Below are 12,974 nucleotides of genomic sequence, written 5' to 3' on the forward strand. Positions count from 1 at the left end.
CAATGCAGGAGGCACAGGTTCGATCCCTGGTTGGGGAACTAAGATCCCACATGCCATGGGGCAACTAAGCCTGCATGCTCTAGAGCCCGCGCGCCTCAACTAGAGAGAAGCCCACACACCACAACGAAAGATCCCGCGTGCCGCAACTAAGACCCGGCGCAGCCAAAAATAAGTATTTAAACAAATAATAAAAGAAGGGAACAATCTCTAGGTCAAAAACATCTTTCTTCATCACAGGACTCACATCTAAAAGACACTCCTGGGGGCTTCCCCTTCATATGTTGTTCTGGCACTCTGACACTCATATAAGGAGAGATTCTAGATTTGTCTATCCAGTAACAAGCCACACTGAACCAGCCCTGCCCTCAGACTGATGACATAATGGCCTACATAGGTGTCTGGGACAAAAAGTGATGCTCGGGCATAAAGCTTATCCAAGTAGGCCCAGTGTAAGCCCCAGCGCTCCTCAGCCCCTACATGCCAGCAGCTGGCAAAGATCTGCCTAAACTGAGGCAGCCAAAGAACTCATTTTCTTGGCTCCATCTCTGCTCTACAGAAAGCCACTGTGCTTCCTCCTTTAACCCAGAACCTCCCAACAGCTGCAGCTGATTCTTGTGCTTCTAGGTACTGCTCTGTGGGGCTATAAGGGGAGCTCCTCTGGCGACCCTGGCAAACCAAGAGAACACAGGCCACATCTCTCTCCTTTTTTGTAGCCTTCATATGTGAAGGCAAAATGAAGGAGACAAATTGGGGAAAAGATTTTGGAAATGCATGCTGCTCTCTGCCAAATACCTTCTTCAAGGTACTTCATTCTTCTTTAAGGCCAAATCCACATTATTTTCAACAGTTCTCTGAACTACCCAGTTCTATTCAGTGTTTCTCAGCCCCAGTCTCCATAATCCTGAGTCACACAGGCCAGGGCAGAGGGGAACAAAAAAGAAAGTAAAGGAGAAAAGGGGAAAGTGGAAGGAGAACAGGAGAGAGGGAAAGAAGTGGGACTTACCATGCCTGCCAAGTGGTTCCAGGCTTCAGCCGTGACAGTATCTCCTACCCGATTCCGACGAGTGAGCACCTCTGACACGGTGAGGCTGCTTTGGGTCCTTCTGGAGGAGAGCTCGGGGGCATCCCCTGAGTTGCCTACCCTTCGAGTGCCCTGCTCAAGAAGGTATGAGCTGGGCTGTTCAAGGTCTGAATAGTCTGTGGAAGATCTCTGGATGTAGGTGTTGGTAGATTCCACATTTTTACCTATTCGAGTCGGGGGGTCTTCTAAAGAGTTCAAGTCTCGCCTACTCTTCCAGGCATTTCTCACAGTAACGTGTCTGGCATCTGACGAGCCCACTTCTAAGGGGCCACTATGGCTTTTCCACCTGATTGTCTCCGCTGTGGGTGCATGGCTATTCCTCTCCACAGGATCGGATGGCTTGATTATAATGCTGCTCCGAGAGACCACCGTTTCTGGCCTGTTCTTCGGGGCCCCATCTCCCATTCTTTCAGCTTCTGTGAACTGCAGGGTGATGTCATGTTTGTGAATGGAGAGCTCAAAGGGGGAGCTGACATGGTTACTAACCGACGTGAGCTCTGGTGGCCCAACCTGGATGTTGCTGGTGGATGTGTGCCTCTCCCGCAGGGCCTCGCCTAGAGCAGCTCTCGGGCTGCTGCTGTCAGAGGGGTAGATAGTTATACTGCTTGTCACTTTGTTTGGCCCTGGTTTGGAAGTAGACTTCTGTTTTTCCAATGTGGCCTCGGTTCCAGATCCTCCCATGACTTTTTTCACATCCTTATCAATGATGACAGGTTTGATGATGGCTCTAGATCGCAAGGCCTCTCTGGGGCTAAAGGGCCGCTGGCTTTTTACCCCGGCACCATTGGCCTCTGGGAGCTCCACGGCATTGGTGGAGGCTCTGACAGGTTTCCCAGATTCATTTTCTGTTCCCACATCTTTATCATTCTCAAAGAGGGAGGTTCTAAGTCCCCCTCGGGATTTGGCCTTTTCTCTAGAGTTGGGCTGTTGCTTGGGCTCTGGAGTAATGGTTGTGTTTACCAATTTGGCAGTAACAAGAGACACCATGTCCATATCATCATCTGAGTCTGGCTTCTCTCTGCCACTGGATTTGATGACTCGACATCTCAGGGCCTCATGCTGACTACTGTCTTCCATCACAACTGCTATGGGTTGATCAACTCCTTCTTTACTGGGGGTTGAAAAGCCCTGAAGGATGTTCTCTTGGCTTCTGGAGCTATAAGGATACTTTGATAAAGGTGGAGCCTTGGAATTTGGGAAACTGGTATCAGCCTCTGGGCCGTTGGCAGCCTTTTTCCCCTTAGAGAGCCCTTCTGAGGAAGATCTTCTAGATGTTGCCAGAGCTCCCACGGCCTTAGAACTGCCAGAGTCTGCAGCCTGAGTTATTTGACTTCCATTGCCAGGCACCTGCCCCCTCTTGCCAAAGAGGGCCTCGGTGGAGGTGTCAGAAGCCTTGTCACCTCTCCCTGATATGTCATTGGGAACAGATCCATGGGTGGTATCACTAAATGTTCGTGTCGTCTTCTCTACTTTCCCCTTCAGCCCACTCTCAGTACCTGGCTTGGGAGTGCCCTTCCAAACTTTATTGTGCTCCTGGGCAGCTGGCGGGTAGCGGCTAAGCACTGACGGCTGTTCCCTGGACTTCTTCCCTTCACTCTGAGAGGAGCCAGATGCGAATCGATCTTCAGTTCTCTTTGTCTCCTGAGTCCCACTGTCTGCACCTGCCCCTGTGTTGGAAGCTTTGGCTGCCCTCCTGTTGGTAAAGCTGGGAGAGGAAACCTGCCTGTTGCTCAGAGGATAGTTTTCATTGTTGAGAACAAATTCCCTGTTTCGGTGCCTTTCCCGCTTATGCTGAGGGGACAGTTCCCGGGGTGTCTGCTTGGACACAGGTGCCTCATTCCCATGCGCTCTAAACTTAGTCCTCTCATGCCTGCCTTTGCTGGACAGGAAAGCATCTTCCCCTTCTACCTCCCCGTTCTCTAATTCTTTCTGTTTCTTGATTTGTAGCTTTATCTCCTCCAGCTGGCTGGCTAAGAGTTTGTTTTTATTTTGTTCACTTAAGTAATTATCCTGAAGGTCATTATTTTTGGCCCTCATTTTCTTAAGCTCTTCCTCCAAAGATTCAAAATGCTTGATTTGTGTCTTAAGTTTCTCAATCTCTTGGTTAAGGTCTTTTACTTTGTTGTCTTCCTGATTTCGGTTCTTTTCATTTTCTGATTTGTTTCTTGTTTCATTCTCTACCTGCTTTAGATAGTCCAGAGTTCCCTTCCTTCTTGATTCTTTGGACGGCAGTGTGGAAGAGATACCATCCTCAATTCGTAGGTCATTCCTTTCCAGAAGGTTAGAAGCATTCCTTGTATAATCTCGGTTCATTTTTTTGTTCTGCTCCAATTTTTGAGTGAGCTCTTTTATCAGTTTCTCGTTTTCTTTCTCCTTTTCATTCAAGTATTTTCTCTCACTTACAAAGGTCAGAGTTAATGATTTCAGCTTTTCTAACTCTGACACTAAACTCTGCTCAGTTTTATCCAGCCGGTCCTCAGAAGATTCTAGTTCTTTCACTTTGACCCTGAGCATTTCCAGCTCAGAGGAGATTTTCTTTGTCAGGTTTCTCTCCTCATTCAGGCTCAAACACAGTTGGGTACAGTCATTCTTACTCCTGCTAAAGGCCTCCTCTAGCTTCTCCAGTTCAGCCATTCGTTTCTGAAGCCGCTCAATCTCAGATTTTAGCTCCCGGGTGAGGTTTTCCTCCTCCTCAAGTTTCTCCTTCATCTGCTGACAGAGATCCTCTGCTCTCTTAATTTCCTCATCTTTGCCTTCGATTCTCAGCACTCGCTGACGCAGCACTTCAATCTCAGCCAACATGCTGGAGTTGCTGCCTTCCGCCTGAATCACCTTGTCCTGGAGATCCAGGAGCTCATCCTCTGCTTTCTGGAGGTTTTTTGTGGCTTCCTCCAACTCATCAAGACGGCGGCTTAGACTCTGTAACTTAAACCGCAGGTGGCGGCTGGAAGCAGTATCCTTGTAGCTTGTAAATTCAGCCATGTCTACTGCCAGCCAATGTGGGCTCCTAGAGGCACCCAGTTCCACTCGAGGGGATGAGAAACGGTTACCTTTCTCTTGGCATCCACAACCTTCTTTGGCAGCTCGAGACCATTATCAGTCTACAGAAGAAAAGCAGAAAGCATGTCAGGCAGCAAATCTAAAACCTCTACTTCAACTCCCAGTTGTAAAGAGTTCCCATATGTAATTCTTGTGCCTAGAACATGGCAGGTGTTGAAATTTGTTGAATGACTGAATTTGACTAAACCTGCAAGAAAACACTGGTTCTTTATGGCTGATGCCTAGTTTCACCCTAATGAAGAATGCCACCAATGGCAGCATGGCAAAAAGACACAAAAATGCCTCATTTACATGACCAACTGTTCGATATTCAGGAAGCAAAGTCCAACCCAAGAAGGATAAAAATAAAATCTGCACCTAGAAGCATCATAAGGATACAGCAGAATACCACAAGGTATTTTAAAAGCAGTAAGGGGTGGGGGGGAGCAAATAGTCTATGAAGAAATAACAACTGAACTGGATTCTCAGCAGAAACTTTTAAGTGGACATCAAGAAGATAAAAGACATGATAACAAAACAAAACAAAAAGACATGATATAACATCTTTAAAAGTTCTAAGAGAAAATAACTAACCTAGAAGTAAATCTCCTAGAAGTAAATACCAAGAGAAACTATGAAAGAGAGATATAATTAGTCAGAAACACTTCAAGAAAAAATAAAAGGAAAATAAAAATTTAAGTGTTTATCACTGAAAAAACTATTGATAGACGTACTTCAGAATACAGAAACTGATCATTTAAAGAAGGCATTAGATGCAAGAAGGAAAAGAAATTAACCCAGACAAGCACTGATTGATTCAGTTAAACAATAAAAATCAATTAGGGATTGGTTTTATCCTGCTCCTTCTCCCCAAAGTGGAACTGAAACACTAAACAATAATAACATGTAAATCATAAAGACAGAAATCAGAATTCAAGTGTTCTTAGAATGTTATATTCTTTGCGAAGAGGATAGTGTTATTATAACTAACTTTAGACCTTGTTAAGAATAGATATTAATCGTATATCTGATAAGGCATTAATAAGCAGAATATATAAAGAACTTCTACAACTTAACAGCGAAAAAGAACCTGATTTAAAAATGGGAAAAGGACTTGAATAGACATTTCTCCAAAGATGATATCCAAGGACGACTACTATCAAAAAACAAAAAGTGTACAGATGTGGAGAACTGGAACCTTTGTACACTGTTGGTGGGAAAATGCTATAACTACTATGGAAAAACATGATGGTGGTTCCTCAAAAAATTAAAAACTAATTATCATATGATCCAGCAATTCCACTTCTGGATATATATGCAAAAAATGAAAGAATGATCTCAGAGGGATGTTTGCACACCTGTTTTTTTTTAATTTTTCTTTTGGCCACACTGTGCAGCTTGCGGGATCTTACTTCCCCAACCAGGGATCAAACCCAGGCCCCTTGCAGTGGAAGCGCAGAGTCCTAACCACTGGACCGCCAGGGAAGTCCCCATACCTATGTTCATAGCAGCATTTTCACAAGAGCCAAAAGGTGGAAGCAACCTAAATGTCCATCAGTGGATGAATGGATACACAAAATGTGGTTTACACATACAATGAAATGTTATTCAATCTTAAAAAGGAAGGAAATTCTGACGCTTCAACATGGATGCACCTTGAGGACGTTATACTAAGTGAAATAATCCAGTCACAAAAGACAAATACTATATGATTTCACTTATACGAGGTACCTGGAATAGTCAAATTCATAGAAACAAAGTAGAATGGTGATGGCCAGAAGCTGAGGGAAAGAGGAAATAGGGACTTGTTGTTCAATGGGTATAGAACCATTTTTATCTTTCAGTTCTGCAAGATAAAAAATGTTCCAGAGATTGGTTGGACAACAGTGTGTATATATACTTAACACTACTAAAAAAGTGTACATTTAAAAACGGTTAAGATGATACATTTTATGTTATGCATTTTTTGCCAAAATAAAAAATAATTTTTAAAAACGTTAAGGCACAAAAGAAGTAAAATACATAGAGATGGTAGGGTATACTTTCAGTTTCTGGTCCAGCATGTAAGGAGCTTCTAAAGTCATCACTTCTTCCTAACAAGTAAAAAGCTGAACAAACAAAATCAACAACTCTTCTTAGATCCATCAGAGAACTGAGGTTACAGAGAAAACTGCTTCCCCCAAAGTTAAACAGACAAGTGGATACAGAGAACACAATTTACCAGAGCAGAAATGCAGGAGTAGAAACCTCCACAGGAACTAATACCAGGGTAGGAAAACCTAAACTGCAACTGACAAACTTCTCGAGGCTCAGGGTGGACAACTTTGGGAGTCAAAAACAATAGAGGGTGTCTCAGTCTTAGGTGGGGGATGCACCACATTTTGTGAGCTTTACCTCCAGGAGCTGTACCAGGTTCCCACAGTGAAGATGGGAAAAAATCCCCTCATGCTTCCAGCTGGAGGAAGGTAAATTAACCATTTTGAAACCAGGGTCTAACCTATTAGAGTCTTATCCGAGCCTAACTAACCTGGGGGAAGGAAAATACCCAACTCCAGCCAGCTCTAACTTTCTACATGGTGGAAGGAATATGCCCAACTCCAGCCATCCTGTACCACCTAGGGGATGGGGTAGGGAGAGGGGTGGCACGTAGGACCTGACATTGAGAAGCACTTGTGAAATTCATAGCCCAGGGGCCCAGGCTTACTAAAAAACTGAGACCTGATCATGGGACAACAGGATACTTCCCCTTCCCCAACGCTATACCACAACATCACTAAAGGCCTACTTGCCTAAGTTATTTTTACCCAGGACATCATGTCCAGCTTTCAATAAAAAATTACAAGGCATACTAAAACAAAAACACAGTTTAAAGAAACAGAGCAAGCATCAGAACCAGACTCAGATATGGAAGAGCTGTTAGAATTCAGATAGAAATTCAAAATGACTATGATTAATATGCTAAAGACTCTAATGGAAAAATTAGACAACATGCAAGGTCATATGGGTAATGTAAGAAAAGAAATAGAAATTACAGAAAAGAATCAAAAAGAAACGTTAGAGATCAAAAACACCAACAGAAATGAAAAATGCCTTTGTCTCATTAGTAAACTAGACACAGCTGGTAAAGAATCTCAGAGCTTGAGGATATGTCAGTAGAAACTTCTAAACCTGAAAAGCAAAGAGAAAGAATGACTGCAAAACAATGGAACAGAATATCCAAGAAGTGTGGGATAACTACAAGAAGTGTGGGATAACTACAAGAAGTGTGGGGTAACTACCAGAAGTGTAACACATGTGTAACGGGAATACCAGAAGAAGAAAGAAAGAGAAGAAAAATTTGAAGCAATAATGACAGAATTTCCCCAAATTAATGTCAGCACCAAACCACAGATTCAGGAAGCTCAGAAGACCAAGCAGGATAAATGCTAAAAACGAAAACACCAAGGCATATCATATTCACACTACAGAAAATCAAAGATAAAGGAAAAATCCTGAAAGAACCCAGAGGAATAAACACCTTACCTACAGAGGAACAAAGATAAGAATTAGCATCTGACTTCTCAGAAATCATGCAAGTGACAAGACAGTAGAGTGAAATATTTTAAATGTTGAGAGAAAAACACCACCAATGTAGACTGCTGTACCCTACAAAATTACCCTTCAAAAGTGAAGGAGAGGGACTTCCCTGGTGGTCCGGTGGTAAAGAATCCACCTTCCAATGCAGGAGATGCGGGTTTGATCCCTGGTTGGGAACTAAGATCCCACATGCCACAGGGCAACTAAGCCCATGCGCCACAACTACTGAGCCCGTGTGCCTCAACTAGAGGGCCTACGTGCTGCAAACTACAGAGCCCATGCACTCTGGAGCTCACATGCCACAACTGCAGAGCCCATGCGCTCTGGAGCCTGTGCACCACAACTAGAAAGAGAAAACCCATGCACCACAACTAGAGAGAAGCCATGCACCACAACAAAAGATCCCACATGCCACAACGAAGATCCCGCATGCTGCAACTAAGACCCAACCCAGCCAAAAATAAAAAATAAATTTAAAAAAAGTCAATTCCGAAAGTGAAGGAGAAGTAAAGACTTTCTAGGACAAATAAAACTTGAGGGGACCTGTTGCCAGTTGACCCACCTTACAAAAAATGTTAAAAGAAGTTCTTCAGTAAGAAGGAAAATGATATAGGTCAAAAACTCAGAACACTTAAAAAAAAAAGGACGAGCATTAGAGAAGGAATAAGTCCAGTAAAATAAAATTTTTAATTGTTCCTATTCTTAATTTATCTAACAGATAATTTTTCAAAATAATAATAGCAATAATGCCACACCTACTGAAGCCCACACGCCTACAGCCCATGCTCCGCAATAAGAGAAGCCACCACAGTGAGAAGCCTGCGCACCACGGTGAAGAGTAGCCCCCACTCACACGACTAGAGAAAGCCCAGGTGCAGCAACGAAGACCCAATGCAGCCAAAAATAAATAAATAAATTTTTTTTTAAAAACCCACTTTAAATTTTAATAAAGACATATATAGATTAAAAGTAAAAGGATCAAGAAAGATATACCATCTAACACTAATCAAAAGAAAGCTGGAGGGCTTCCCTGGTGGCGCAGTGGTTGAGAGTCCGCCTGCCGATGCAGGGGACTACGGGTTCGTGCCCCGGACCGGGAAGATCCCACATGCTGCGGAGCAGCTGGGCCCGTGAGCCGTGGCCGCTGAGCCTGCGCGTCCGGAGCCTGTGCTCCGCAACAGGAGAGGCCACAACAGTGAGAGGCCCGCGTACCGCCAAAAAAAAAAAAAAAAAAAAAAAAAGAAAGCTGGAGTAGCTACATTAATTTCAGATAGCAGATTTTAGAACAAGGAATGTTATCAAGGGGAAAGGGGGATATAACATAATGATAAAGGGGTCAATTCTCCAAGAAGACAATAGTCCTTAATGTGTATGTGCATCAAAATATGTGAGGCAAAAACTGATTGAACTGCAAGGAGAAATAGATAAATCAATTACTATGGTTGGAGAGTTCAACACCTCTCTGTGATAAATGGACAGATCCAGCAGGCAGAAAATCAGTAAGGACATAGCTGAACTCAGCAACACCATCAATCAACTGGATATAATGGACATCTATAGACTATTTCATCCAACAACAAAATAAACATTCTTCTCAAGTTCACATGTAACATTCACCAAGACAGACTACATTCTGGGTCATAAAACACACCCAAACAAGTTTAAAAGAAACTATACAATGTCTACTCCCAGACCACAGTGGAATGGAACTAGAAATCAGTACCAGAAAGATAGCTGGAATTCCAAAATATGTGGAGATTAAACAACACACTTCTTTGACATGGGTCAAAGAAGAAATCTCAAGAGAAATGTTTTGAGTATTTTGAACCAAATGAAAACGAAATACAACTTTATCAAAAGTTGTGGGGTGTAGCAAATGCAATGCTTAGAGGCAAATTTATAGCACTGAATGAATATATTAGTAAAGAATGAAGATCTACAATCAATAAACTCCTATCTTAGGGAACTAGAAAAAAGAAGAGCAAATTAAAACCAGAGTAAGCTGAAGAAAAGAAATAATAAAAATTAGAGTAGAAATCAATAAAACTGAAAACAGAAAATCAATAGAGAAAAAAAATCAATGAAACCAAAAGCTGGTTCTTTGAAAATATCAATAAAATCAATCAGCCTCTTGCCAGGCTAACTAAGAAAAAAAAGAAAGAAAACACAAATTACTAATAACCCAATGCAGGGGGCCCAGGTTTGATCCCTGGTCAGGGAACTAGATCCCACATGCATGCCGCAACTAAGAGTTCGCATGCCACAACTAAGGAGCCCACCTGCCGCAACTAAGGAGCCTACCTGCCACAGCTAAGACCTGGCACAACCAAATAAATAAATATTTTTTTAAAAAAAGAAATGAAAGAGGGACATCACTACAGATCCCATGGACCCTAAAAGGATAATAAAGGAATATTATGCATAACTCTATGCACACAAACTTGATAGCTTAGATGAAATCAATTTCTTGAAAGACACAATCTACCAAAACTCACACAAGAAGAAAAACACAATAGACCTGTATCTATTAAATAAATTGAATCGATATTTAATAACCTTGCAAAACAGAAAGCACCAGGCCCATCATTTCACTGCTGAAATTATACCAAGAAATTATACCAAGTATCTACAACCTCTTCCAAAAAGAGAAGCAAAGGGAATACTTCCTAACTTGTCCTTTGATGCCAGCATTACATTAACAACAAAAGCAAAGACATTACAAGAAAAGAAAACTACAGCCCAATATCTCTCATGAACACAGATACAAAAATCCTTAATGAAATATTAGTAAATGAAATCCAACACTGTATAAAAATAATTATACACCACAACTAAGCGTGATTTGTCCCAGGTATGCAGGGCTGGTTCAGTATTCAAAAATCAATAAATGAAATCCACCACACTGACAGGTTAAAGAAGAAAAATCACATGATCATATTAATAGATGCAAAAAAGCACTTGACAAAATTCAATACCCATTCATAATAAAAACTCTCAGCAAAGTAGGAACAGAGGGGAACTTCCTCACATCTACAAAAAACCCTACAGATAACATCATACCTAATTGTGGGAAGTCCAAAGCTTTCTCGCTAAGATCAAGAACGAGGCAAGGATGTCCCCTCCTATCACAGCTTCTCAAAATTTACTGAAGTCCTAGCTAACACAGTAAGACAGGAAAAGAGAAGAAAAGGTATACTGATTGGGAAAGAAGAAATAAAACTGTCTTTGTTCACAGATGATATGACTGTCTTATGTAGAAAATCTAAATGAATCAACAAAAAAACTGGAACTAATAAGCAATTATAACTATAGCAAGGTTGCAGGATATAAGGTTAACATACAAAAGTCAATCAATTTCCTGTATATACCAGCAATGAACACGTGGAATTCAAAATTGAAAACACAATACCCTTTGTATTAGCACCTCCTAAAATGAAATACACAGGTATAAATCGCACAATATGTACAAGATCTATATGAAGAAAACCACAAAACTCTGATGAAGAACTAAATAAATAAAAAGATATTCCATGTTCATGGATTCTAACACTCAATATTATCCAAACTCAGTTCTTCCCAATTTGACCTCTAGATTCAATGCAATCTCAGTCAAAATCCCAGCAAGTTATTTTGTGGATATAGCCAAATGGATTCTAAAATTTGCATGGAGAGGCAAAAGACCCAGTACAGCCAATGCCATATTGAAGGAGAACAACAGAGTTGGAGAACTGATGCTACCCAACTTCAAGACTCACTATAAAAAGCTGCAATATTCAAGACTGTGTGCTACTGGTGAGAGAAAAGACAAATAGATTAATGGAACAGAACAGAGAGCCCAGAAACAGACCCACAGAAATATGGTCACCTGATCTCTGACAAAGAAGCAAGGGCAATACAACAGAAAGACAGTCTTTTCAACAAATGGTGCTAGAACAAATTGGACATTCACGTGCAAAACTATCAATATCGACACAGACCTTACATCCTTCACAAACACTAACTTGAAATGGGTCACAGCCCTAAATGTCATAGATGAAACTATAAAACACCTAGAAGATATCATAAGGAGGATACCTAGTGACCCTGGGTTTAGCTGTGACTTCTTAGATACAACACCAAAGGTACAATTCATGAAAGGAGTAATCGATAAAATGAACTTCATTAAAATTAAAAACTGCTCTGCAAAAGACAATGTCAAGAGAATGAGAAGACAAGCCACAGACTGAAGGAAAAAAAACTTGCAAAGGACATATCTGATAACAATAAGAAAATCTGATTTTAAAATGGGCCAAATACCTTAACAGACACTTCACTAAAGAAGACGTACAGGTGGCAAATAAGCTTATGAAAAGATGCTCCAACATCACTTGTCATCAGGGAAATGCAAATTTAAAGTTACCACTACACCAAATGCTAGTAAGGATGTGAACCACAGGAACTCTCCTTGCTAGTGAAGATGCAAAATGGTACAGCCACTTTTAGAAGACAGTTTGGTGGTTTCTTAAAAAACTAAACATACTCAGGCATATGATGTAGCAATAGCAGCACAGGTAAGATGCAAAATATTATATACAGAATGGATAAACAACAAGGTCCGACTGTATAGCACAGGGAACTATATTCAATATCCTGTAATAAACCATATATATACCTAACTGAATCACTTTGCTGTACATCAGAAACTAAGACAACATTGTAAATCAGCTATACTTCAATAAGACAAATTTTTAAAAATAATATTACAAAAACAACAAAAAAAGCACAGATAGTTCATCTATAAGAGGCAGGAAGGCAGAGTATATGGGTACAAGTATTAGTGGGTAGGTAGGAAGGAAGGTGTGGTGGTAGTAGTCTAATAAAGTTCTCTTCTGACTGTTTTTGCTTTTTCACTGAAGTAGAAAGCAAGATCATCATCTTAAAATGATGACAAGGGCAGGGGGTAGAGTAGTACAGGTTTCAGAAATGGTCATCTAGGTGAATGGAAAATAGAATGATTGCCAGGCAACATTAAGGGCCCACTTGAAATTCATGGTTATGATTTAAAGTGAAACCAATCAGCAAGGTTGTATTTTTATATTCAGTCTTGTTCTGCTGACCAGGTGAAGGCACAGAGAGAGAGAATTGGACTGAAAACAGGGTTGGAAGTTTGCAAATGTAACAAAGCAAGAAAAGAGTGAGGAAATTATAGGTGTGCACAAGGGAGCTTCAGTAAAGAGAAACACGAACATTAAGAACATGTGAAGAACAGTGAAAATGTAATAGGACCAATGAATTGAAG

At 41.2% G+C, this 12,974-nt stretch overlaps 1 protein-coding gene across 1 annotated transcript in view; it reads right to left on the reverse strand.

The window, feature by feature from the left end:
- The window catches only part of LUZP1 (leucine zipper protein 1), an 81,435-nt gene that overhangs the window by 4,943 nt on the left and 63,518 nt on the right, over positions 1–12,974 (reverse strand). The window contains exon 4 of the mRNA XM_060015818.1: positions 1,004–4,182. Within this exon, the coding sequence (XP_059871801.1) occupies positions 1,004–4,063 (3,060 nt within the window). The 5' untranslated portion in view covers positions 4,064–4,182. The remainder of the gene's footprint in view (positions 1–1,003; positions 4,183–12,974) is intronic.

This window comes from Delphinus delphis, chromosome 1, assembly GCF_949987515.2.
Source record: "Delphinus delphis chromosome 1, mDelDel1.2, whole genome shotgun sequence".
Taxonomy (NCBI): domain Eukaryota; kingdom Metazoa; phylum Chordata; class Mammalia; order Artiodactyla; family Delphinidae; genus Delphinus; species Delphinus delphis.